At 39.5% G+C, this 23,939-nt stretch overlaps 1 protein-coding gene across 2 annotated transcripts in view; it reads right to left on the bottom strand.

Annotated features, from left to right (window-relative positions):
• Positions 1-23,875, bottom strand: part of ZMAT3 (zinc finger, matrin-type 3) — a 32,973-nt gene extending 9,098 nt beyond the window's left edge. For both annotated transcript variants that reach the window (XM_005883016.2, XM_005883017.2), the window contains exons 1-3: positions 23,725-23,875; positions 19,699-20,025; positions 1,015-1,134 (exon numbers count right to left, since the gene is read on the bottom strand). In XM_005883016.2, coding sequence (XP_005883078.1) covers positions 1,015-1,134; positions 19,699-19,968 — 390 coding nt within the window. In that variant the 5' untranslated portion in view covers positions 19,969-20,025; positions 23,725-23,875. The remainder of the gene's footprint in view (positions 1-1,014; positions 1,135-19,698; positions 20,026-23,724) is intronic.
• Between the last annotated feature and the right edge of the window lie 64 nt (positions 23,876-23,939).

The following is a 23,939-nucleotide window of genomic DNA, read 5'->3' as shown; positions in this document are numbered from 1 at the left end:
GCAGGGGAGGGCAGTTGGGGGTGACCAGGCCTACAGGGGAGGGCAGTTGGGGGCGACCAGGCCAGCAGGGAAGGGCAGTTAGGGGCAACCAGATTGGCAAGGGAGAGCAGTTAGGGGTGACCGGGCCAGCAGGGGAGGGCAGTTCGGGGTGACCATGCCTGCAGGGGAGGGCAGTTAGGGGCAATCGAGTCGGCAGGGGAGGGCTGTTGGGGGCAAGCGGGCCTGCAGGGGAGCAGTTAGACGTCGATCAGGCTGGCAGGGGAGTGGTTAAGGGTGATCAGGCTGGCAGGCAGAAGCGGTTAGGGGCAATCAGGCAGGCAGGCGAGTGGTTGGGAGCCACCAGTCCCGAATTGGAGAGGGTGCAGGCTGGGCTGAGGGACACATCCCCCCGTGCATGTATTTTGTGCACCAGGCCTCTAGTAAAGATATAAACGTTTAAACAATCTCTTGTTCTATTCAGGGTTTGTTGGTTTTTATTCTAGCTTAGCCTAGACCAGTGATGGTGAACCTATGACACACGTGTCAGAGGTGACATGCGAACTCATTTTTTTGGTTGATTTTTCGTTAAATGGCATTTAAATATATAAAATAAATATCAAAAATATAAATCTTTGTTTTACTATGGTTGCAAATATCAAAAAATTTCTATATGTGACACGGCACCAGAGTTAAGTTAGGGTTTTCAAAATGCTGACATGCCGAGCTCAAAATGTTCGCCATCACTGGCCTAGACACAGGGTCATTTAAGCCCGGATTTTGAGAAATGCATAGAGAAAGACTCATGAAACAATATTCATTTCATCATTTCATACATCACAACCAAAGCATGAGAAATCTCAAGGTCGTAGATTTTGGCATGCATTAAATCCAGCCCTAGAGTTCAAGGAGTCAAAAGCACCCAATGGGACCTTTCAGGGGTATTTGCCCAATTGTACCTTGATGGGCACATGGATGACAAATTTCATCCATGGCCATTTGTGCATAGGACAGCTTCCACCCTGCCACATGTCTCACCTGTGGAGGGACTGGAACAGCTGGAGTGGCCACAGGTTCTACCACATTGCTCATTCTGGCAGGAGGAGGACAGCTGTTTGCTGCATAGTAATTTCTGAGTTTCTTACCATGATTTTTACCCTAGAAGTAAAATGAAATGGGTAATCACCATGGTGAAAATTTGTCAAATGGAATTAATATATTCACTTAAAAAAACAGAAAAAAGAAAAAAACCTACAAACAATACTAACTACATTTTATTCTTTCAGATATGCCACACTAGGGTAAATAGACCACTACTAGATTTGATTACTTGATCTTAAAGTAAATGTCTATTCTTTGGTTCTAACAGGATTACATTTATCTGGGAATGATAAGGGAACAAAGCCAAAAGAAATTAATTTCCTATATATTTTAGAAAAATATTACATTTTACAGCGATCTGTGTCCTTCCCAAATGTGTTGCCTTTCCTACGCCACCGCCCGAATATAAATTTCATAATACTCTGATCTAATCTACTTTATAAGTCTGTGACAAAATGGATAATCCAATTATTTTTACAGACATAGCTCTTACAGAGTAGCTTTTTTACTTTGTGCATTAGATCATTTGCTGCTCACAAAAATCCTGTGAGAGGAACTTGTTAATATTATCCACATAGGACAGCTGAAGAGCCATGATCCATAGTGTGGGGACCTGCCACCAACACCCAACATTCAATAGGGCCACGCAGTGCAGCAGAGCTCGAGGCAGGCCTTCCGAGTCCAAAGCAAGGCCCTGGTTCACCACAGCATGATGGCTGCAGATGCACTGTGAACCTCTATTAAAATGGATTTGCTTCTCTCATTGTGTTTCCTTTAAGTTATTATTCACATGATTATTCACATGACTATACTCCTTGGAACTGCTGCAAATTGGTGGGAAGGGTCAGTGATCTAAAAGCATCCTAAATGAGGAGGGGAAAGTATATTATTCTTTAAACTACTTTGTAAAAATCAAACTTGTAGGCATTTATTTACCATCTATTATATGCTAAGCCTTAAAGGAATTAGAGTTAGCACACACTCTAGAGGAGATGGCAGATACATAGTGATGCACTAAGTTCTACCTTCTGACCACTCACCATGGTTGCAGTGACCTCCATGGGGTCAAAAACCCAGTGGTCATACCTGTGCCTTCATCATATTCTAACTCTAAGCAGCATGATACAATTGACGCTCTCTCCTTCTATTGTCTTCTATGGTTCCCTCTCACACCCCTACCTCTCATTCTCTAAATGCTATGGTGTCCAAAGCCCTACCCTCAGTTCTCTTCTCTATCTACACTCAAACTCTCAGTTACTTTACCCAGTCTCATAGCTTTAAAATATAATGACTAAGTTGCTGACTCCCAAAACTATCTATCTCCATCCCTGTTATAAACTCAATGTCTGTGTTCCACCAAACATATACAGTATTGAAATCTAATCTCAATGTGATTGTATTAGGAGGTGATTGGGTCTTCAGGGTGGAGCCTAATTAGTGCCCCTTTATTAAGTACACCTCGCCCTCCACCTCCCATGTGAGAATATCAGCCGGCCATCTGCAATCTGAAAGAGGGTCCTCACCAGAACCCAACTGTGCTGCACCCTGATCTCAGACTTCCAGCCTCCACAACTTTGAGAAATAAACATTCACTGTTTAAGCCACCCGTTCTCTGGTAATTTGTTATAGCAGCCCCAACAAACTAAGGCAATCCTTGACCTTCAGAGCCACCTATCCAAATGACTTCCTGCCATTGACATTTTGCAGTCTTAAGAGGCATGTCCAACTTAAAATATCTAAAAAATAACTTCTGGTTCCTCCCTCACAGAACTCTCTCATCGCTGCCACCACCACTAAGTCATCCACATGTCAGTATATGGCACTCAAGAAAGACCAGGGATCCTTTTGATTCCCTCCCTCCTTAAAACCAACCCGTCTAATCCACCAGCCAGTCCTATCTGCCTGCCTTCAAAATATATCCTAAGTCATGCTACTTCTTTCCATGGACACTACAAACACCACAGTAATCCAAGCTAGCAACATTTTCTACCTGCAGCAAGAACTCCTTCCCGGTTTCTGCTCTCACTCTGTCCTCCTAATTCTCCTCATACCAGCTAGAGTGGTAATTCCAGACATAAATGAGATCATGCCACTCTCTCATGTAGAATCTTCCAATGGTTTCCCACTACACTTAAAATCGACACATCTTACCCATAAGGGCCCACATGATCAGACCCTGCCCGCTTCTCAGATTTTATTTCATACAGCACCCCTTCCCCCAGCTCATTATACTCCGGCCTCACTGGCCTTCCTTCTCTTCCCTAAACATACCAAATTCATTCTAGCTCCAGAGCCTTTGTACTTGCTGTTCCTTCTGCCTAGAATGATCTTCTCTCAGCAGCATGGGTGGCTCCTTCTCATCTCTCAGGTCTCAAATCAAGCAGCAACTCACTCAATCTGAAGTTAATGCCCATCCCCACCTACTCCCCCCACCCCCATACACACTCTCTTTCCATCACATTACCACATTATGTGTCTAAAATAATATTATTTACTTGTTTTCTCTCTTTTCTACTCTCTGGAATGTAGACTCTATGGAAAATAAGAACGCTGTCTGTCTCATTTACTGTTCTAGCCCAATGTCCAGAACAGTTTCTAGCATACAGTAGGCAACAAGTAAATATTTGCTGGATCAATGAGTCAAGAAGTATAATGGAGATAACAAAGAAGGAAGAACACAGAGAAGGAATTTCTTACTTCCTCCTGAAGGTGTCAGGTATGACCTCCTTGAAAAAGCAACATGTAAGGTCATCTTTTAAAAGGAACAAAAGTTTACCAGGCAGCTAAGGAGTGAGGAGGAAGAAAACTGCGAACAAAGGAAATGGTCTGAGCAAAGGCCCCTCCTGCTGGATAGATGGTCTTCAAGATCCTTTAGAGAAAAGGTAGGAGGCTGAGATACAAGGAATGGAGGTGAGGGGCGGGGGCGGGGAGGCTAATCCTTAGTGGTTCTGGCCATGACACAGAACTTGGACTTTAGAGGCAGCAGGGGACCACTGAAGAACTTTAAGCGAAGTCGTGACATGACTGGATTGCATTTGATAAAGATTATCCTGGGATCCCCATGGGGATAAATTAGAGTGAATCGAAGCCAGAAGCTGGGAATATAGAGAAGAGAGCCAAAGACAAATCCCCAGGACACTAAAATATAGAATGCAGTAGAGAATGAGGATCCAGAAAATGAGAGGAGACTGCTTGGCCTATGAAGTAAGATGAAAATCAAACAAGTGTGGTATTGTGCAAGCCTAGAACAAGTTGATTCAAAAGAAGAGTGTAGTTAAATACATTATAACCCAAGAACTCTACTTCCAGGTATTATCAAACGGAAACCACATCTAAGGAGATTTTTATAACAATGTTCCTAGAAGGACTGTTTGTAACAACTGAACAGTGAAAACAAACTAAGTGTCTGTCTGCAACATAATGGGTGAATTGTAGTCTATTCAGACAATGGAATACTTGAGTGATTGGCAACTTGAATGATTCTCCTAACAAAATGTTGAATAAAAAGAGTAAGTTGCAGAAAAAGATACTTAAGAATAATCTTTTTAATATGGAGGTTAAAAACATTTTTTTAAAAAACCCACTACATATTATATAGGAAAACACATGTAGCGAAAGTACAAAACAAGTGTGGGAACAAGAAATACCAATCAGTATAGTGACTACATCTGGGAGCACGGGAAGGAATTGGGGGGTGAGGGGGAGAGAAAGGTGCTCTTCAAATGATTTGATGCTTTTCATTCTTTTAATTAGAAGGCAAATACACATGTACATTATATAAACAAGAGTGGTTCACTAGGTCAAATGCTACTGTCGGATCAAAACACAGAGGTTAATGAGTTAATGCTTGGATTTGAAAAGACAGAGATCAAGAGTAAACTTGGTAAGAACCATTTCAGTAGCGCAGTGAGGGATGAAAGGTGTGTGAGTAGCTTAAGGAGACGATGGGAGGTGTGAAAGTGAAGATAACCAGTACAGGCAACTTTTTAGAAGAACTCTACTATGATGTGGAACAGAGAAATAGAGTATAGAGTTAGCGGGAGAAACAGATCAGTGAAAGATTTTTTTAAAGATAAGTTGTCTTTTCATTTTTTTGCATATATCTGTCCAATTTTCCCAACACCACTTATTGAAGAGACTGTCTTGACTCCATTGTATGCTCTTGCCTCCTTTGTCAAATATTACTTGAGCATAGTGGTTTGGGCCGATTTCTGAGTTCTCTATTCTATTCCATTGGTCTATATGTCTGTTCTTGTGCCAGTACCAGGGAGTTTTGAGAACAGTGGCTTTGTAATACAGCTTGATATCTGGTACTGAGATCCCTCCTACTTTGTTCTTTTTTCTCAGGATCGCTGCAGCTATTCAGGGTCTTTTTTTATTCCAGATGAATTTTTGGAGAGTTTGTTCTAGGTCTGTGAATATGCCATTGGTATTTTAATGGGAAGTGCATTGAATCTATAGATTGCTTGGGGTAGTATGGACATTTTAATCATGTTGATTTTACCAATCCATGAAAACGGTATGTTCTTCCATCTGTTTATGTCTTTCTCTATCTGTTTTTTCAGTGTCCTATAGTTTTCTGAGGACAGGCCTTTTACCTCCTTAGTTAAGTTTATCTTAATTTTTGTTTTGTGCAGTGGTAAAAGGGATTGTTTTTGTAAATTCTCTTTCTGTAAATTCACTATTGGTGTATAAAAATGCCAAAGATTTCTTGGCATTAATTTTGTATCCTACTACATTGCTGAATTCATTTATTAAGTCTAATAATTTTTGGTGGAGTCTTTAGGGTTTTCTATGTATAGAATCATGTCATCTGTGAATAAGGACAGTTTTACAACTTCTTTTCCAATTTGGATGCCTTTTATTTCTTCTTCTTGTCTAATTGCTATGGCTAGCACTTCCAGTACTATGGTGACAGGAGTGGTGACAGTGGGCATTCCTGTCTCATTCCTGTTCTTAGGTGAAATGGTTTTAGTTTTTGCCCATTGAGCATGATGTTGGTTGTAGGTTTGTCACATAAGGCTTTTATTATGTTGAGGTATGATCCATCCATTCCCATTTTGCTGAGGGTTTTTATCAAGAAAGGGTGTTGGATTTTGTCGAATGCTTTTTCTGCATCAATTGATATGACTATGTGATTTTTATCTCTCAATTTGTTTATATGATGTATCACATTTATTGATTTGCAGATATTGTATCAGCCTTGCATCCCCGGGATAAATCCTACTTGGTCATGGTGTAAGATCTTTCTTATGTAATGCTGGATCCGACTTGCTAGAGATATGACTATGTGATTTTATCTCTCAATTTGTTTATGTGATGTATCATGCATTCCCGGGATAAATCCTACTTGGTCATGGTGCACGATCTTTCTGATATAATGCTGGATCTGATTTGCTAGAATTTTGTTGAGGATTTTGGCATCTATGTTCATGAGGGATATTGGCCTGTAGTTCTCTTTCATTGTGTTGTCTTTATCTGGTTTTGGTATTAGGGTAATGCTGGCTTCATAGAATGAGCTTGGAAGTGTTCCTTCCTCTTGAATTTTTTTTTGAATAATCTGAGGAGGATAGGTTTGAGTTCTTCTGTGAAGTCATCTGGCCCTGGGCTTTTGTTTGCTGGAAGCTTTTTGATGACTGCTTCAATTTCCTCCATAGTTATCAGCCTATTGAGATTTTTAGATTCTTCCTGATTAAGTTTTGGAAGGTTGTATTTTTCTAGGAATATGTTCATTTCCTCCAGGTTGTCTAGTTTGTTGGAATAGAGTTGTTCATAGTATTTTTTAATAATCCTTTGTATTTCTGTGGGGTCTGTTGTTATTTCGCCTCTATCGTTTCTGATTTGGTTTATTTGGGTCCTCTCTCTTTGCTTTTTGGTGAGCCTGGCTAGAGGTTTGTCGATCTTGTTTATCCTTTCAAAGAACCAGCTCTTGGTTTCATTGATTTTCTGTATTGTTTTTTTGGTCTCTATGTCATTTATTTCTGCTCTAATCTTTATTATCTCCTTCCTTCTGCTCACTCTGGGCTTATCTTGTTGCTCTCTTTCTAATTCTTTGAGCTGTAGATTTAGATGATTTACTACCATTTTTTCTTGTTTGTTGAGGTAGGCCTGTAGAGCTATAAACTTCCCTCTCAGGACTGCTTTCATTGTGTCCCAAAGGTTTTGGATTGTTGTGTTTTCATTGTCATTAGTTTCCAGGATGTTTTTAATTTCTTCTTTGATCTCATTGGTAACCCAATCAATATTTAATAACATGCTATTCAGCTTCCAAGTGTTTGAGTATTTTGGGTTGTTTTTATTGTAGTTTATTTCTAACATTATGCCATCGTGGTCTGAGAAGAAGCTTTTTATGATTTCAATCTTCTTGAATTTGTGGAGACTTTGCTTGTGACCCAATATGTGGTCTATTTTTGAATATGTCCCATGAGCACCTGAGAGGAATGTATATTCCATGGCTTTGGGGTGAAGTGTTCTGAAGAGAAAGATAAATATCACATGATCTCACTCATTTGTGGAATATAATGAAAAACATAAACTGATGAATGAAAACAGATCCAGAGACAGAGAAACACTGATCAGACCATCAAACCTCAGAGGGAAGGTAGGGGAGGGGAGGACTAAGGGGGTGAGATCAACCAAAGGACTTGTATGCATGCATATAAGCCTAACCAATGGACACAGATACCAGGGGGGTGAGGGCATGAGTGGGGGAGGACAATAGGGGGATAAGGACACATATGTAATACCTTAATCAATAAAGAGAGAGAAAAAAGATGGGTTGTCTTTAGCCTACTTTGCATGACAACAAGAGGAAGTCAGAAAAAAACCCCACAGACGATGCAGAAGCTAAAGCATGGCTGCAAGAGCACAATCCATAAAAAGACAGAAGATGAGGTGCACAGTACTAAGAGAGGTGCACAATACTGAGGTGCACAGTACTTAGATAGTATCAGTTATTTTATTTTCAAAGTAGTATCCACAGTACCATTCTAGCTGATACTGCATCCATAACATAATGATAATATTAGCAACTACAAGTTGTTGAGCACTTATATGAATTACAGTGTTGTAAACAATTCATAAATATTCTCTTATTTAACCTTTGTGAAATCTCGATTAATTTGGTATAATTATTATTCCCATTTTACATATGAGGAAACTAAGCTCAGAGAATTAAAAACTTGCCCAAGAGCTTCCAGATAGGTAGGCTGCCTAGATTTGCATCTCTCCACATATCTTCTATAAAGAATGACAAGAAAAACAAATAAACTACACACAAATCATGTCCTCCACATAAGTAGACACCACAGAATGTTCAGACTTCAAAATAACTGTAGGCAAAAAAGAAAAAACATCAAATCCAGTGAGCAATCACTGTGCTCCTTCCATAAGTCTCCACAGTAAGCAAAAACAGTCTGACAAAAACTGCAAGAAAGAGAGAAGAGGGGTCTAGCGGAACAAAATGGGTTTGTAACTACCACCAGAAAAAGTAAGGCCCCTGAGTTTGGAGATACTAAAGCATGACCCAGGCATTGACCACAGGAAAGGAGCTTTGACGTACACATGATCTGAAGTGGCTTCATCCAAGTGGCTCTGGAGGAGAAAGGGGCAAAAAGGAAGGGAGTGGCAGACACCCTTTGGCTACTGGGAAGTAAGGGGGAAAAGAAACAAAACAGGAAAACCTAGCATCCTGCAAAACAAAAAGAACAAAACAAAAATCAGAGGACATATAAACCCTCCCTTGAAAACACACACACACACACACACACACACACATTAAGTTATTAAGGAATTGGATTTGCTGCAGTGACAGAAGAGATTTCCAATGAATTAAGGATCTCATAAGCCACCCAAAATCCACAAAATGAACACATGAAAACTAATCAAGTCTACATAAAATCACTACAAAAAAAATCAACACATCTGAGCAAATGAAACCCACCCTGCCAAAAAAAACATAAAATAGAAGAAAACCATTAAGAAAACACTCCAAATTGAATTAAATATATTCAAACAAGAATTGGGATATATTAAAAATCACTTTGGCCCTAACTGGTTTGGCTCAGTGGATAGAGCGTCGGCCTGCAGACTGAAGGGTCCCAGGTTCGATTCCAGTCAAGGGCATGTACCTTGGTTGTGGGCACATCCCCAGTAGGAGGTGTGCAGGAGACAGCTGATCGATGTTTCTCTCTCATCGATGTTTCTAACTCTATCCCTCTCCCTTCCTCTCTGTAAAAAACCAATAAAATATATATTTTTTTAAAAAATCACTTTGAATCAGATATTCAAAATATACAAAGAAAAATGGGCAAAACATAGTGAAAATTAAAAGAAGGGTAATTAAACTCAGGAAGAAGAGTAAGATAATCATATCAAAAAATAAGGAATAAACACAAGCACCAGAGGAGAGTAAACATAGATGAAAATGTAATAACAGTCATAGAAGAAAAACAAAAAAGAATCAGAAAAATAAAAATATCAAGAAAAAATTTAAAGGGTCAGAGAGGATATAAAAGACAGGTAAAGAAGGAATAATTTATGTAAAACTGGAGTCTCTGAAGAAGTAAAACAAATATTTAAAAATATAACTGTCAAAATTTGTCTAAAATTGTCCAAAAAGTTTACCAGATATCTGGTTAGTAGGTTTGTTTTTCACAGGGATATTGATGTGAACTGAGGGAGGGAGAGAGAGAGGGAGGGCAGGACAGAGGAAGGGAGGGTGCCTTAGAGTGTTTTGTGGATATACCCAGATTTCTCACTATCAAAGAAGGTAAACATTAAGAAAAGATGGAAAGTTAGAATAGCATCAGTCAATAAATGCTAAAATCACTGAGTAAAAATATGATGAGAAGTAAGACATCTGCATAGTCTTAAAGTATCTCCCCATATGACACTTATTAAGCACAAGACAAAAAAATGGTAACTTTACAAAGGAGGAACCCTGGCAGGCACCCCCTCACCCAGTGGTCAAAGTCAACAGCACCAGTGATACAAAATATACACATATGTCCCTCCTGATATGATGCATTGGGAAGGACACAATAAATATAACTTCTGTGGTATTTGGGGGGGAAACACACACACATAACCTCAATTTAATCAAAAGAAAACTCAGAACATAAAAAGGAAAGAAAAACTAAACCTGTCCTGATTAAAGGAGATATAATAACTACATGCAAAATTTCATCCTGGTTTGGATCCCGGGAACCTGAAAAAGGACATCAGTAGGTAACTGGTGAAATGTAAATAGTCTGTAGATTACATAATATTGTTTTCAGTGTTAATTTCCTGATTTTGATAATTGCATACTAACATTTGGGGAATCGGTATGAGGTCCCTGCAAGAATTTTTGTACTATTTTTGGAACTAGTTTGTAAGTTAAAAGTTACTCAAACTAAAAAGTCAATAAAACAAAACTTGCCCCAAACCACAAGTAGATGGCAGAGCTGGGGACAATCTGGCTCCGGAGCCCATGTCATCATGCTCCACCTGACCCCAGGACAACTCAACTGTATTAAGGATTATCTCAGGCACCAGAACACTCTGTTCTCAATGTCTTACACATACTAACTCATTATCGTCACCATCTTTTCATGAGGCATAGAGAAGTTAAGAGATATTTCCAATATTATACATCTAGTAAGTAGTAAGACTACAATCTGACCCCCAAGCCCATGATTTCATGTTCATACCTAATATCCTATAAAACAGATGCTAGAAAATGTAACAATAAGAAATCAAGAGATTCTTTAATATTAAAGATATGATTGTCCAAAATTTTTAAAAATCAATACAGGGTTAGAATTCTACAATACCTCTCAGAAAATTTAAAAAAAGAAATCAAGGAATGATAAAAGAGAGAAGAGATAAGCAATATAAAGAATCCACCCTGCTAGTCCAAGATAGGCCTAATAGAATTACCTGGAAAAAGAGAGAAAATATAGAGAAGAATATTATTGAAGAAACAGTATCAAAGGAAATTCCCCAGAGCTCAAGAGAAAGAGAAGTACGCAAATTGACAGGATCTACTAATTCTAACCAGGACGAATGAAAGAAGATCCAGACCTAGACACATCTATCACTGTGAAATTCAAGGTAACAAGGACAAAAAGGAGAGACTAAAAGCTCCCAGAAAGAAAGAAAGAAAGGAAGAAAGAAAGAAAGAAAGAAAGAAAGAAAGAAAGAACAAAACTAAAGTAGGTCACCCACAAATTTGTCAAATATAAAGGCACAATGCAAACATTTCAGATATACAAGGGCTCAGAAAAATTTATTTCCCAAGTACTCCCTCACTTTATTTTTAAAGAAATGTATTGTAATACATTTATATTTATTCTTTCTTCCTCTGTAATGTAAAGATGTACTCAAACAAAATAAGATTTTAAAAAAACCACATACATGTATATTTAGAAAATAGTAGCCCAAGTGAGAGACCAAGGAAGACAAGTCCAAAATTGAGAGCCATGCAGCAAATCAGAGGGCAACCAATTGAAAATGGAGCAAGTAGAAAGACTGATAATAAAAGGGCATTCCACACAATAGACAGTGTGATTGAGAGTTTGAAGGGGAAAATGAGGATATGGTAATGATACATTGTGTAAGAACAAAAAGGAAAAAAAAAGAAAGGCAATGACAAACTCTAGGAAATACAGAAAGCTATACAAGTCATAATCCAAATGTGAAACTAGTCCAAATAAGAACAGAAAATCAGTGGGTTTCATGACAACAAATGAAATGGATTGTAAGCAATAAAAAAATATATCATAAAGCTAGTAAATGGTTTTTTAAAAAGGCATAAGATTCAACTACTCTGTCTGTGGTCTAGCCACTCTCTGTCTCACTGCTTCACTAATAAACTCTCCTTCGCATTAAACTCTAAAAAAGGCATAAGATTCTTCTCCCTATTTTTTAAAAAGTATCAGAAACTCAAGAAAAAAAAAGACTATTTCCAAGTTATAATCCACATAGGAAGTAAACCAAAATAGATTTTGAGCAACTGGTGCCATTCAAGAAAGGATTATCTATCTGAACATCTCTTTCGAGGAGCATGAAATTGACAAGAAAAAAAATTCTATGATGCCTTAATTTAAATTACAGCAGGTCAGTGGGTGGAAAGAAGAGAGGAAAGGCCAATCAGTTAATAGCTGTAGGCCAAAACCCACACAAGACGACTTACATTTCTGAGTGCATGTTGAAAATTAGAATTAACATCCTGGTGGCTATTTCCACAATTATTTAAAGAGGACAGCCAGGCACCACCAACCACTAGGTACCTCGGCTTCTTGCTTACATGTGAACTTTACAGACTTGCCTACCACCAACCCAAAAAGAGCAAACACTCTTCCTTATGGTCTACGTACTTATCCCAGAACTAGCCCCACTTCACCCTCTCCCACCCCATTTATCTACAGCCAGTGTAAATTCAACTGACATTTTTCTTCCCCAAATTCATTATGTGAAACAGCCCCTTCAAACCCAGAATGGTGGTCACACTGTCTTCTCCACACTGTCTTCTCCCTGCTACAAGTGGTGTAGACTGCTTATCCCTAGCACCTGGTCCTTTTTCTGGCTAGTGTGTGGCTCAAGCTGGACTGTGAACATTTTCATTTAACAGAATCATAACACTGGAAACACAGAGAAGGAAACGGCTTCATAGTGAACAGTATCTCCCTACTGATATTAATACAAAAGCTGAACGTGGATGTTCAACAATTGGAATCAACCTACCAACAGAGCAAGAAAAATTTAATTTATCAAATAAAAATGTGATCAACCTTGACAGTGTCAAACTAACACTACAGTCAACCCAAGATGGGAGGTAGAAAGGAGACTAGAGAAGAAAAGGTAGGGGACGGGTGAGAAAGGGAAAGGACATGATTACAGCTTTTCATTAGAAGTGCTTTGATCTACAGGTGTTATTTTGAGTGAAATAAGAATTGTAAGGAGGCAAATTACCAGTGGCAAATGCTACAAAGAGGTCAAGTGAAAAAGAGCTAGATTTGGCTAGAAGGGGCCATTTTATTAGAATACTGGAATGGAAACCGGAGTGCAGTGGGCTGGGGAATGAAAGGGAAATGAAGACCCACAGAGGACAATTACACCCGGCAGAACTCTAAGGATGGGAGGGAAGAAGAGAGAGAAGGCTAACAAGAGACACTAAAAGGGAAGGGAAGGTTGCTGTTGCTATTTTATGTATATAGAAAAAAGCTTAAGCCTGCTTTTAATTTGATCGAGGTGGAAAAGTGATGACAGGTGATGAAATACAGAGTACAGGGCACGTAATCACCCTTGTCTGGAAGAAAGGATAGCTATTATTTAGAAATAAGAAACGAGGTAGGGGTGGACTGGGGTGGCAGGCAGGAGGCTGGTGAGACCAGCTAACAGCATGGTCAGAGAGAGCTTCTGTCCCCGAATGAAGTGTATTTTGACCATCTCAGTCCTCTGCAAGTTCATTTCGAGAACAATCAGATAGGAGAAATTTTAAAACATAAAAACTAGGTGAGATTCAAGTTGCAGAGCATGCCACCTAAACCTGAGTGATCAACGTTAAAATGTATGTGCCAAAATCAGTACTTTAAATTTGGGGGTAACATCTAATTACACTCTCTGAATTATGAATTATGATCACTTACACTCAGCATCATAAGGCTAGAACTACTTTTTTAACTGTGTTCTTTCTTTCTAATTAACCTAAAACAATAGGTCATTTGGCTACCAAATATTACAAATAGAAGTCGATGTTTCTGAAAAATTTTAGAAATGTACTTTGAGTAACTAGTACTTTTTGAAATGAATATGCAAATTAGCAGAGAAATTGGCTGGCTTTCTTTTAAACTGTGGATGCCTTAGCAAAATTTACCCATGATTTTTGCTTTCTTAAAATTTTTGTTAATGACCTTCCAGTCTAAAGTGGTTTTTTGTCTATGTATTTATGCTGCTGAAAGTGTTGTGTTACTCCATACCAGACCTGCCTTAGGTAATCTGGAGCCTACAGATTTTAATATAATAAAGATATGTGTTTCCTCCAAAGGTGTTATTTTAAATTAAGATATAACTAAAGCCATAATTTGGGGACTGCAAAAATAGGTAACCTTATTAAAAAGAAAAGGACAGCTAAGGGTATTTTGAAGCAGACTGACCGGTTTAAAAAGTTCTGGAAATAAAACTAAATCTGTGGTGATGACAGACACACATGGGTACTGCTAAGGCAGCCCCAGCGGGGAACACCAACATGCCAGGGAAAGATGGTGGTGAGCTTCAGGGGAAGTACTGATTGAGCAGTTTCCATTGTTCCTGGAACATGATACAATCCAGACTTTAGTGTAACACTGTTCAAACCAGACCGCGGATTGTTTACAATACCCTGGGCAATTTGAAACTTTGTGATTTCAACAGTGGCATCAACTAACTAGAATGTTTTGGGTAATGTGATCACAGTGATTTAGCACATCCCAAATCACAGTGATGTATTCCTAGCGTATTAAACAGGCTACCACCACTGACCCCTTTCATCTCACACATAACTGAAATAATGAATTGCAGTCTCGGAACAACTCTATATTAAAAATTACAAAGAAGGTTTTTAAAGTGGAAATAAAACTTCACTTTCATCATCTCATCAACCCACCTTATTCTATTAGTCTACAACCATTGCCATTCTGCCTATTCCAGGTTCTGGTAAGCCTTACTCATTGGTCTTACTCTTGCCTTTAGTAGTCTTTTTTAATCACTTCCTGTTTATTTTTTCAGTTGATTTTCTTATTTTTAAATTACAGTTGACATTTTATAATATTAGTTTCAGGTGTATAACACAGTGGTTAGACATTTATATACCTTACAAAGTGTTCCCCCAGATAAGTCTTATACTCACCTGACACCATGTATAATTATTACAATATTATTATGTTCTCTATGCTGTACTTAACATCCCCATGACTATTTTGTAACTGCCAATTTGTACTTCTTAATCTCTTCACCTTTATCAACCAGCTCCCCAACCCTGCCCACCCATCTGGCAACCATAAGCTTGTTCTCTGTATCTATGAGTTTGTTTTGTTTTGTTTGTTTGTTTTAGATTCCACATATAAGTGAAATCATATAGTACTTGTCTTTCTCTATCTGACTTTATTTCCCCTGACCTTTACCTTCTAGGTCCATGTTGTCACAAATAGTAAGACTTCATTCTTTTTCATGGCTAATATGCCATATACCACATCTTCTTTATCCATTTGTCTTTTGACTGGAACATTTAATCCATTTATATATAAAGAAATTATAGATAGGTATGTAGTTACTGCCATTTAATTGTTTTTTATTTTTCATTTTTATTGATTTTAGAGAGAGAGGAAGGGAGAGGGATAGAGAAATAGAAACATCGATGAGAGAGAAATATTGATTGGCTGCCTCATATATGACCCCTACTGAGGATTAAGCCTGCAACCCGGGCATGTGCCCTGACCAGGAATCAAATCAGGGACCTCTTGGTTCATAGGTCGATGCTCAACACTGAGCCACACCAGCCAGGCTGTTTTAATTGTTTCTGTGGTTCTTCGCTATTCCTCTCTTATTATCTTACACTCTTCTTTTGTATGTTGATGGCTTTCAGTAGTATTGTGTTTGGATTCCTTGTATATCTCTTGTGGATGTTTGCTTTGTGGTCACCATGTGATTCATATGTACCATGCTATGCTTATAGCAGTCTATTTTAAGTTGATGGTTGTTAAATTCAAATACATTCCATAATCACTACCATTTTTACTTATTCCATATTTATGTTTTTGTCATTATTTTTTACTTCTTTTGTGTATACTAGTATGTTTTGAGTATCCCTTAATTTACTGTTGTAATTACACATTATCTTCCTACATTTTTGACCTTTTAACCTTTGCACTAGCTTTAGTGTTGGTTGATCAAGTGCTTTTATTATGTGTGGGCCTTTGTTAGTGAGAATTCTTTTTTCTTTGTGATATTTTCTTATTCATATTTTTTTTTCTGCTTCTTAAAAGAACTAGTCAGAAATGACGAATACAACAACTGAAATGAAGTATACATTAGATGGAATCAACAGCCTATTAGAAGGCGCAGAGGATCAAATCAGATATTTGGAAGGCAAGATAGCAGAAAACATCCAATAAGAAGAAAAGAAAAAAGAATCCAAAAAATGAAGATACCTTAAGTGACCTCTGGGACACCATCAAGTGTAACAACATTCAAATCAAAGGGGTACCAGAAGGAGAATAGAGACAACAAGAAATTGAAATCTTATTTTTAAAAATAATGACAGAAAACTTCCCTTATTTGGTAAAGAAAATAGACACAGAAGTCCAGGAAGCACAGAGTGTCCCAAACAAGAAACTCAAAGAGGTCCACACCAAGACACACTATAAATAAAATGTCAAAGTTTAAAGACAGAGAGAGAATCCTAAAGGCAGCAAAAAGAAAATACTCTTTGTAATACTTTAAGCAATTTAAAAAAAAAGAAAAGCAGTTATCTACAAGGGAGCTCTCAGGAGACTGTCAACTGATTTCTCAGCAGCAACTTTACAGGACAGAAGGGATTGGCACAAAATATTCAAAGTGATGAAAAGCAAGGACCTACAACCAAAATTACTCTTCCCACCAAAACTATCATTTAGAATCAAAGCACAGATAAACAGCTTCCCAGACAAGAAAAAGCTGAAGGAGTTCATCACCACCAAACCAGTATTACAAGAAATGTTAAACGGGACCTTTAAGAATCACTGCCAGTTTGTCATACCCTTTGTGTAGCCTTTGACGCATCTTTCCAGCTAACATTTCTATGCTTTCCTTCTATGTTGATTCACCCATGCTCTGTTTATTATTCTGATTCTCTTTGATCCACATTCTCTCGTCTTGAGCATTTCTGTCTTGTTGAAATCCAGATCTCACTTCTAAGATTAGCTTTCTTCTCTGCTCTCCTAATGAAATTGCTCTGTACTTTTATATATTAACTGCTTGCCTTGTCTCTCTAAAAAATATTTCCCTCTTTAAGAAATACCAATAACATTGGTTTCTTTCAAATCTTTGCTTCTACGCTCTTAGAAACATGTTAGTATTACACCCAAACTTTTCATTTTCTATTAGATTCTACTTTCTTAAGACCCACTTGCTACTTCTTTACTCTATGTGAACTCTAGTTCTTGGCTGCTTAAATTGTCCCCTGTGATAGTCTGTCCTTTCTCTTCCAACTTTTCTACTTAATAATTCTGATTATTGAGAAATTTACCAAAATTATACTTCCTTTTTCTTATATTTTCTAATTTATGTATTCACTGTATGACTGACAGAGCTGCAATTACATATAATCACTAATGTTGTCAACTAAAAAAGTTCAGAGCACACTAAAAAACTGATTAAATGCTGATTCTGTTTATCAACTTTAAACCTTGTAATTCAATGACCCTGCTCAAACTGAACTCTCTCTGTGCATAACCAGAAGCATCCATTACTGTCTATAGAGATACAAAATGATATTAGGAGGGGGGGAAAGGCAGGAGGTATAGATATAATCCATGCACACAGGTTAAATTACACACTGTCTAAGAGTTTTCCCTCATAAAAGTGAACAAGTCTTCTTTAAAGACTTGGGTTTTGCTTCCAAGTTAATGATTTAGTAAGGACTTTTATAGCTAAAATTTAAAAGTTTAAAACCCAGGTTTAATTTTTCAAAGTAAGTCTTAGGCTATAAAACTGAACATTCCCCCAGAATGAATGAAGAGGAAAACTAACACTGAATTTTAGGTTTTAGATGGATCATCCTAACAGACTCCACTTGAATGATAAAACAGGCAAAGGAAAGACCCTGTATCAAATCAAGGTGGTGGGAATTGGTACACAGAGGGAATGAGAGTGGGGATTGGGGCAAGGGGAAAAAATCCTATATAATAAAACCCTAATATGCAAATCGACCTAACGGTGGAACAACCGGTCGCTATGACAGACACTGACCACCAGGAGGCAGATGCTCAACACAGGAGCTGCCCCCTAGTGGTCAGTGCGCTAGAAGCCGGGATCACAGCTGGTGAGTGCAGCGGCGGTGGCGGGAGCCTCTCCCGCCTCCACGGGAACGCTAAGGACCCCTTGGCAGACATCCCCAGAGGGGTCCCAGACTGCGAGAGGGCGCAGGCAGGGCTGAGGGACCTCCCCCATCCCAGTGCACGAATGTTGCGCACTGGGCCTCTATTATAATAATAAAACCAGAAGATGCTTTTATGAGCCAATGATGACATGTGCCAAGATCTGAGAAATCTAATTAACTCAACACTCTGCACCTGAGGGAAAAACAAACCCAAACAAAAAGAACTCCAGGGAAGCAACAGATTATGCCAGAGAAAACAACACACCATCAAAATAGTGATGCAGTCACAAGGTGACACAATCATCAGTCTTTAGGATCAAAACAAAACGAAGGCTTACACACAGAGTAAAAAAACTTGAAGTTGGAAAAAGTTATAGTGGCACGATAGAAAACAAATGCCTGTGTAAGTCATCTTTCTACCAGATGGACTTATTACTGCAAATATTCATGGAGAGAACAAATAGTCAAACCAGTGATGATCCAGAAGACATCTTTCCATTCAGTGGCATTTGGCCTCAATTGCCTCAGGTCTCTTTTCTCCAAAAAAGGAAATTGTATTATTTTAAACAGGTAACAATCTAGAATAGAAAGAGATATTGTAACCTGTCTTTCTAGCCTAAATTTAATTTTTTATTTGTCCTTTAAAACCGTCTTTTCCACTAGCTATGCTACACGGAGGTGAAAGCTTTAAGTCTTAGAAATGATTATCAGTTCACACTGATAGGCTAAAGGAAATCAGAGTATGCTTCTTATAAATGAAGGGTGAGGCTCGATACTCAAACGTCATTTTATCCTCACTACAGACGATACCTGTGTTGTCCTCAGCAGGGATAGGATTTATAAGAAGAGTCAGGGGTTAAAAAGGAAAAGCATACGATTCATAGAGATAAGCTTGAACCAATGCAAATTGTACTAGCTGGAAGGGAGTATTTATAAGACGAATTCTTCCAAGCAATTTTGACACCAAATTGAGTTTGGTACATCATGTAACACCGTGGTCGGCAAACCGCGGCTCTCGAGCCACATGCGGCTCTTTGGCCCCTTGAGTGTGGCTCTTCCACAAAATACGTGAGGGCGTGCACGTACAGTGCAATTGAAACTTCGTGGCCCATGCGCAGAAGTCGATATTTTGTGGAAGAGCCGGTATTTTGTGGAAGAGCCCCACTCAAGGGGCCAAAGAGCCGCACGTGCCTCGCGAGCCGCGGTTTGCCGAGCCGCAGTTTGCCGACCACTGGTAACAAATACTTGTTCTCCCTGGGATCACAGGTTTGTTCACCAACAGAGACGGCATGGTGCACATTTGCTTACAACAGGTAAGTTATCAAACACCACACCGCTACGTACAGGAGGCTAAGGCCCCATTTTATGAGAAAACTATGCTTTCTTTCAAAGTAGGAACATTATACTTTTAGTCAAACAAGCTAATACTTAGTTGTCCACTACGCCACCTTGATTAACTCTGAAGTGGGCACAGCCCTCAAATGCTCGCCCACTGAATGCCAGATTTTCTTTTCTTCCCTTACCTGATAATGAGCCTGGGCTTGCTGCGCTGAGTTCAAGGTGACATTGCAGAGTTTGCAGTAAAGGGGCTTACACAGATCCTCCAGGGTAGGGTCTTGCTCCCCTGCCTTTGGTAACTCTTCTTCCCCTGCCAGCGGTAGGGAAGCCTCCTGCACAAAAGGCCTCTGCGGTGGATGCTGCAAGGTCCCTGTAGACCTGGCGGCCACTGACATAGGAGGAGAGGAGGAGGGCCGCTTAGGCAGAGGCAGCCCGGCGTGTTGCAGGAGGATCATTGGGTAGAAAAGCCTTGGGCATCATCCAATGCGCGCGGAGAAGTTACGTCTTCAAACCTGAAGCAAAAGCAAAAGCATACTCACTTAGAAACGTGACATCAGCACTATGACACATAAATGACCACACCACCTGACCCCTTCCTCTACTTCTCTAACCCTTCTCGGGGACTTGGCCTCATCTAGCAGACTTCCCTTCTGTTAATCCCCACTGACGCAATGCTCTTCCACTGAAAACAGGTTTATAGATTTGGCTTGGCTTTGCTTGGCACAGCTCCAACTGCGGTCCCTCTAGCCCCTGAACATTAATAGCACTGCATCCATGACTAATTAAATCTAAAAATCACATGGCTGATATGGACATCAAAGGTCACCTAGTCCAGACCCCTTCCCTCAGGCACACTTACACTTAAACACTCTTGATAATCATGCATAGACAAAATTCCACCAGCTAAGAACCTGAGCAAATGTCTACTTTCCATCCAAACTAGTCTTTCATCCAAATTACATATAAAAAAAATTATGAAATAAAGAGTCCTTAACACATCTCTAGAACTAGCTAAAATATCAAGGAACTCTAGGAATAACTCGGAGTTACCATGTGACAAAAATAAATAAAAGTGTACCTTCTGGGGGGAAAAGTGTACCTTCTGATCAACTACTAATACTTGAAGAGTTGAGCCAATGATTTCTCGCAGCAGAGGTTGCAGACAGCCTGTAGGGCATGCAGCCACAGATATGCTCTGCTTGGAATATACACTGTTTTGTTTTGCTTTCATTTTTTAAATTGAATTAGTCATCAACAAATCAAGATACTCATGGCTTCTCTCTCTTATTTTTCTTTTTTTTTTTTTTTGAGAGAGGAATGGAGAGGGAGAGAGAAACATTGATGTGAGAGAGGAACATCGGTGGATTGCCACCAAACGGCCCCCAATGAGGATTAAACCCACAACCTGGGTGTGTGCCCTGACTGGGAATCCAACCCGCCACCCTACGGTGCACAAGATGACGCTCCAATCAACTGTGAGCCACACTGTCTCTTGATAAAAGGACAATTTGGCAACACTTGGCACATGGTCCTACCTGGGCAACAACAGCTACTTAGTGCTGAAAGTGCAGTGTCCCTGGCAGCCACGCCTGCCTTCTCCAGGCCACCTCAGCCCCCACTCAGCCTGCTGCCTGTACTCATGTTACTTGCCTGCTTCTGTAGGCCCTTGAATTTAGGACCTCACTTCATATAGCCTTAGACTACATTCATGAGTCCCCTCTGAGAATATTTTCTCTCCCTCTATAGGTAAATTACCTGCACAAAATAATGCATCAAGTAAAGGTGCAATGAAGTAATGGATCACACTACCACAGCCCCAGTATAATTCCAGTTCCCCAGTCTTTCCCTTTTCTTTTCCCCTTCTTATTAAATGACTGATAGTCTCTATTCTGTTTCCCTCAGTAAAGGCTCAATATGTTCCAATCCCTCTTCCATTTTATCCATGATTTCTCTTGCCTCCTACCCAGATGGCACCTTCTAATCCTGAGTATCTCAAAATAAACTACAGTATACACTTTGAGTTTCCATGATTCTAACCCAAATTAAAAATCTCTATTTCAAAATTCACTATTCCTTCCACTCTCTCAATATTATTAAAAATCTCCTTTCTTGGTCAATAGAATATGGCTAATTTAAACTGCTGAAATTTGCCAGCTGCAACAGAAATGTGTACATTTTATGACAATGACAGATCTACGAAAATTAACTAAGTTTCGAAAAGTTAAAAAGTCTCCATTAGCATATTTAATAAGTATGCACATGTGGAAACTGCAATCAAGTAACAACCTTTTACTAAAGTCAGGGTCTTGGAGCAGCAAAGAATATCAATGCAATGGGGAAAGAATGTACTTAGGAGCGAAGTACATAAATTATTAGTCATAGTATTTAACAATATTTCTCATTAATCATAACATTTAAAAAAACAATAATGTTATTTTATTCTTAAGCAGAAATATGCTGTCCATATCTCTGGGAACATAAAGAAAGGCAATACAGCCCTGGCTGGTTTTGTTCAGTGGATACAGTGTCAGCCCACAGACTGAAGGGTCCCGGGTTCGATTCTGGTCAAGGGCATGTACCTTGGCTGCAAGCTCAATCCCCAGCCCCCGCCTGGGTGCCTGCAGGAGGCAATCGATGTCTTTCTCACATCGGTGTTTCTCTCAGTCTCTCCCCCTCCCTCCCATTCTCGCTAAAAATAATCAATGGAAAAATATCCCCGAGTAAGGATTACCAAAAAAAAGAAAAGCAATATAGATTTAGAACACTTAAAAAGTCAGGTTCTCCAGAATCATATTATTCCTCTTAATTAAATCAAGGAAAGACATTCAGAAAGCAAAGATAAGATATATGGGCATTTTTAAAAGGAAAACTAAAGAGACAAAGACCTCTTTTTCAAAAAGGTTAACTACCTAATTATAATTCATGATATTAAAAGACTACACATACTATGTGTACAGAGACACAGTAATACCAAATTGCCACAAACAAGTTGCCAGTTCAGAAGAGAAATGGTGAAGGAGGGTGTCAAAACATCTGGATAAAGGAAATCAGCAAAATAAACGGAAAAGCAAATGCTATAAATTGTTTAGACATGCCTGGACTAGTTTTATGGAAGCTCACTCCCACTTGAGGAAATTTGGGCACAAGTCTCCCCTAGTTGCCTACAGATTTCCATCAAAGGCCCTTCTCAAAGCACAGAAGTACAAGAGACCTGTTTCCAGAGCTGATAAAATCTCCCGAATTAAATGCTCACCAAGTATACTAGCAGACTTATACCCATTATCGCATTTTATCTTTATGAGGTTTAAAGAATAGCTATTATTTAACCAAAATTATTTCTTGTAATAGTCAACAATCAAAATGATAATGTCAACTTCCAAACAGAATGCATGACAATTACATCAAGTGTTACTACATTGGCAAATGAAAATTAGCATAAAGTATAAATCTAAAAGAACTACAATCAAGCCTTCGGTGAAAGCATGAATGGTGGGTTACAGAGAGACCAAAGCGATGTGACTCAGATCCATTAACCTACTGCATGCGATTAAAAGAAACCAACTTGATGGCTGATGTAAATAAAATATTCCTCAGATCATAAAAGCCATTCAATGTGACGCTTAAGGTGGCATAAACGAAGGACTTATGGTAGTTAATGTCCCGGTTTGGAAGGGGGTATAGGGACAATAAAGAAAATCAAAGCTTCCCGGTGGACCCAGTTTACAGAAGGGGAATGAATGATCATATAATAGTTTTCATGATTGGACTGGGGCCTACTCTTCACAGGCTGTTTCCAAGCTAACCACTTATTGTTTGGAGAAAGCTGCGGAGGCAAGACCACAGTATAAAGGAACAGGTTCCTGGCACCTCCGCAAACTAGGAAAGTCTCTAATTGGGAATTCTGGATACGAGGGAAAGACGGTGAGCATTCTTTGGAGGTCAGCAGAACGCAGCCAGGGCTGGGAGAGAAACAGAAAAATAATCAGCGGAGGCAAGGTACATCCTATTAGGAAGCCTCCAAAGAACGCAAGAACCTGGGGGAGAAGAGGCCTTGGTGGACTGGCGGACGTTCGCCAGTCTCAGCAGTGACGGTGCCTCATCCTAGGGCCCCGTTGGCATATTTGAGTCAAAGCTACATATGCCTCAGCATCGCCCACATAGACCTTCCATCCCCACCGTGCATGCAGGCACCCGAGCGCGCACACACGCACCTCGATCCCTTAAGGATGCCATCACGAAAGATGGAATCCCGGTCTCCCACGAGGCGGGGGCCGGCGCGAGAGCCAGGCGGCTGCACGCCCCGCTCGTCCAAACAGAGCACGTGAGAGGCTCCAAAACAACCCGATCAATAAACGCAGCGCACGCCTCTCCCGCGGAGGGCAGGTGGAGAGCCCGCAGCCCCCAGGACCCCGAGTCCCCCGGCTCC

The sequence above is a fragment of the Myotis brandtii genome, unplaced genomic scaffold (assembly GCF_000412655.1).
Source record: "Myotis brandtii unplaced genomic scaffold, ASM41265v1 scaffold751, whole genome shotgun sequence".
NCBI lineage: Eukaryota > Metazoa > Chordata > Mammalia > Chiroptera > Vespertilionidae > Myotis > Myotis brandtii.
The sequence above is the reverse complement of the archived record's forward strand: the minus strand, read 5'-3'. Positions and strand labels throughout refer to the sequence as shown.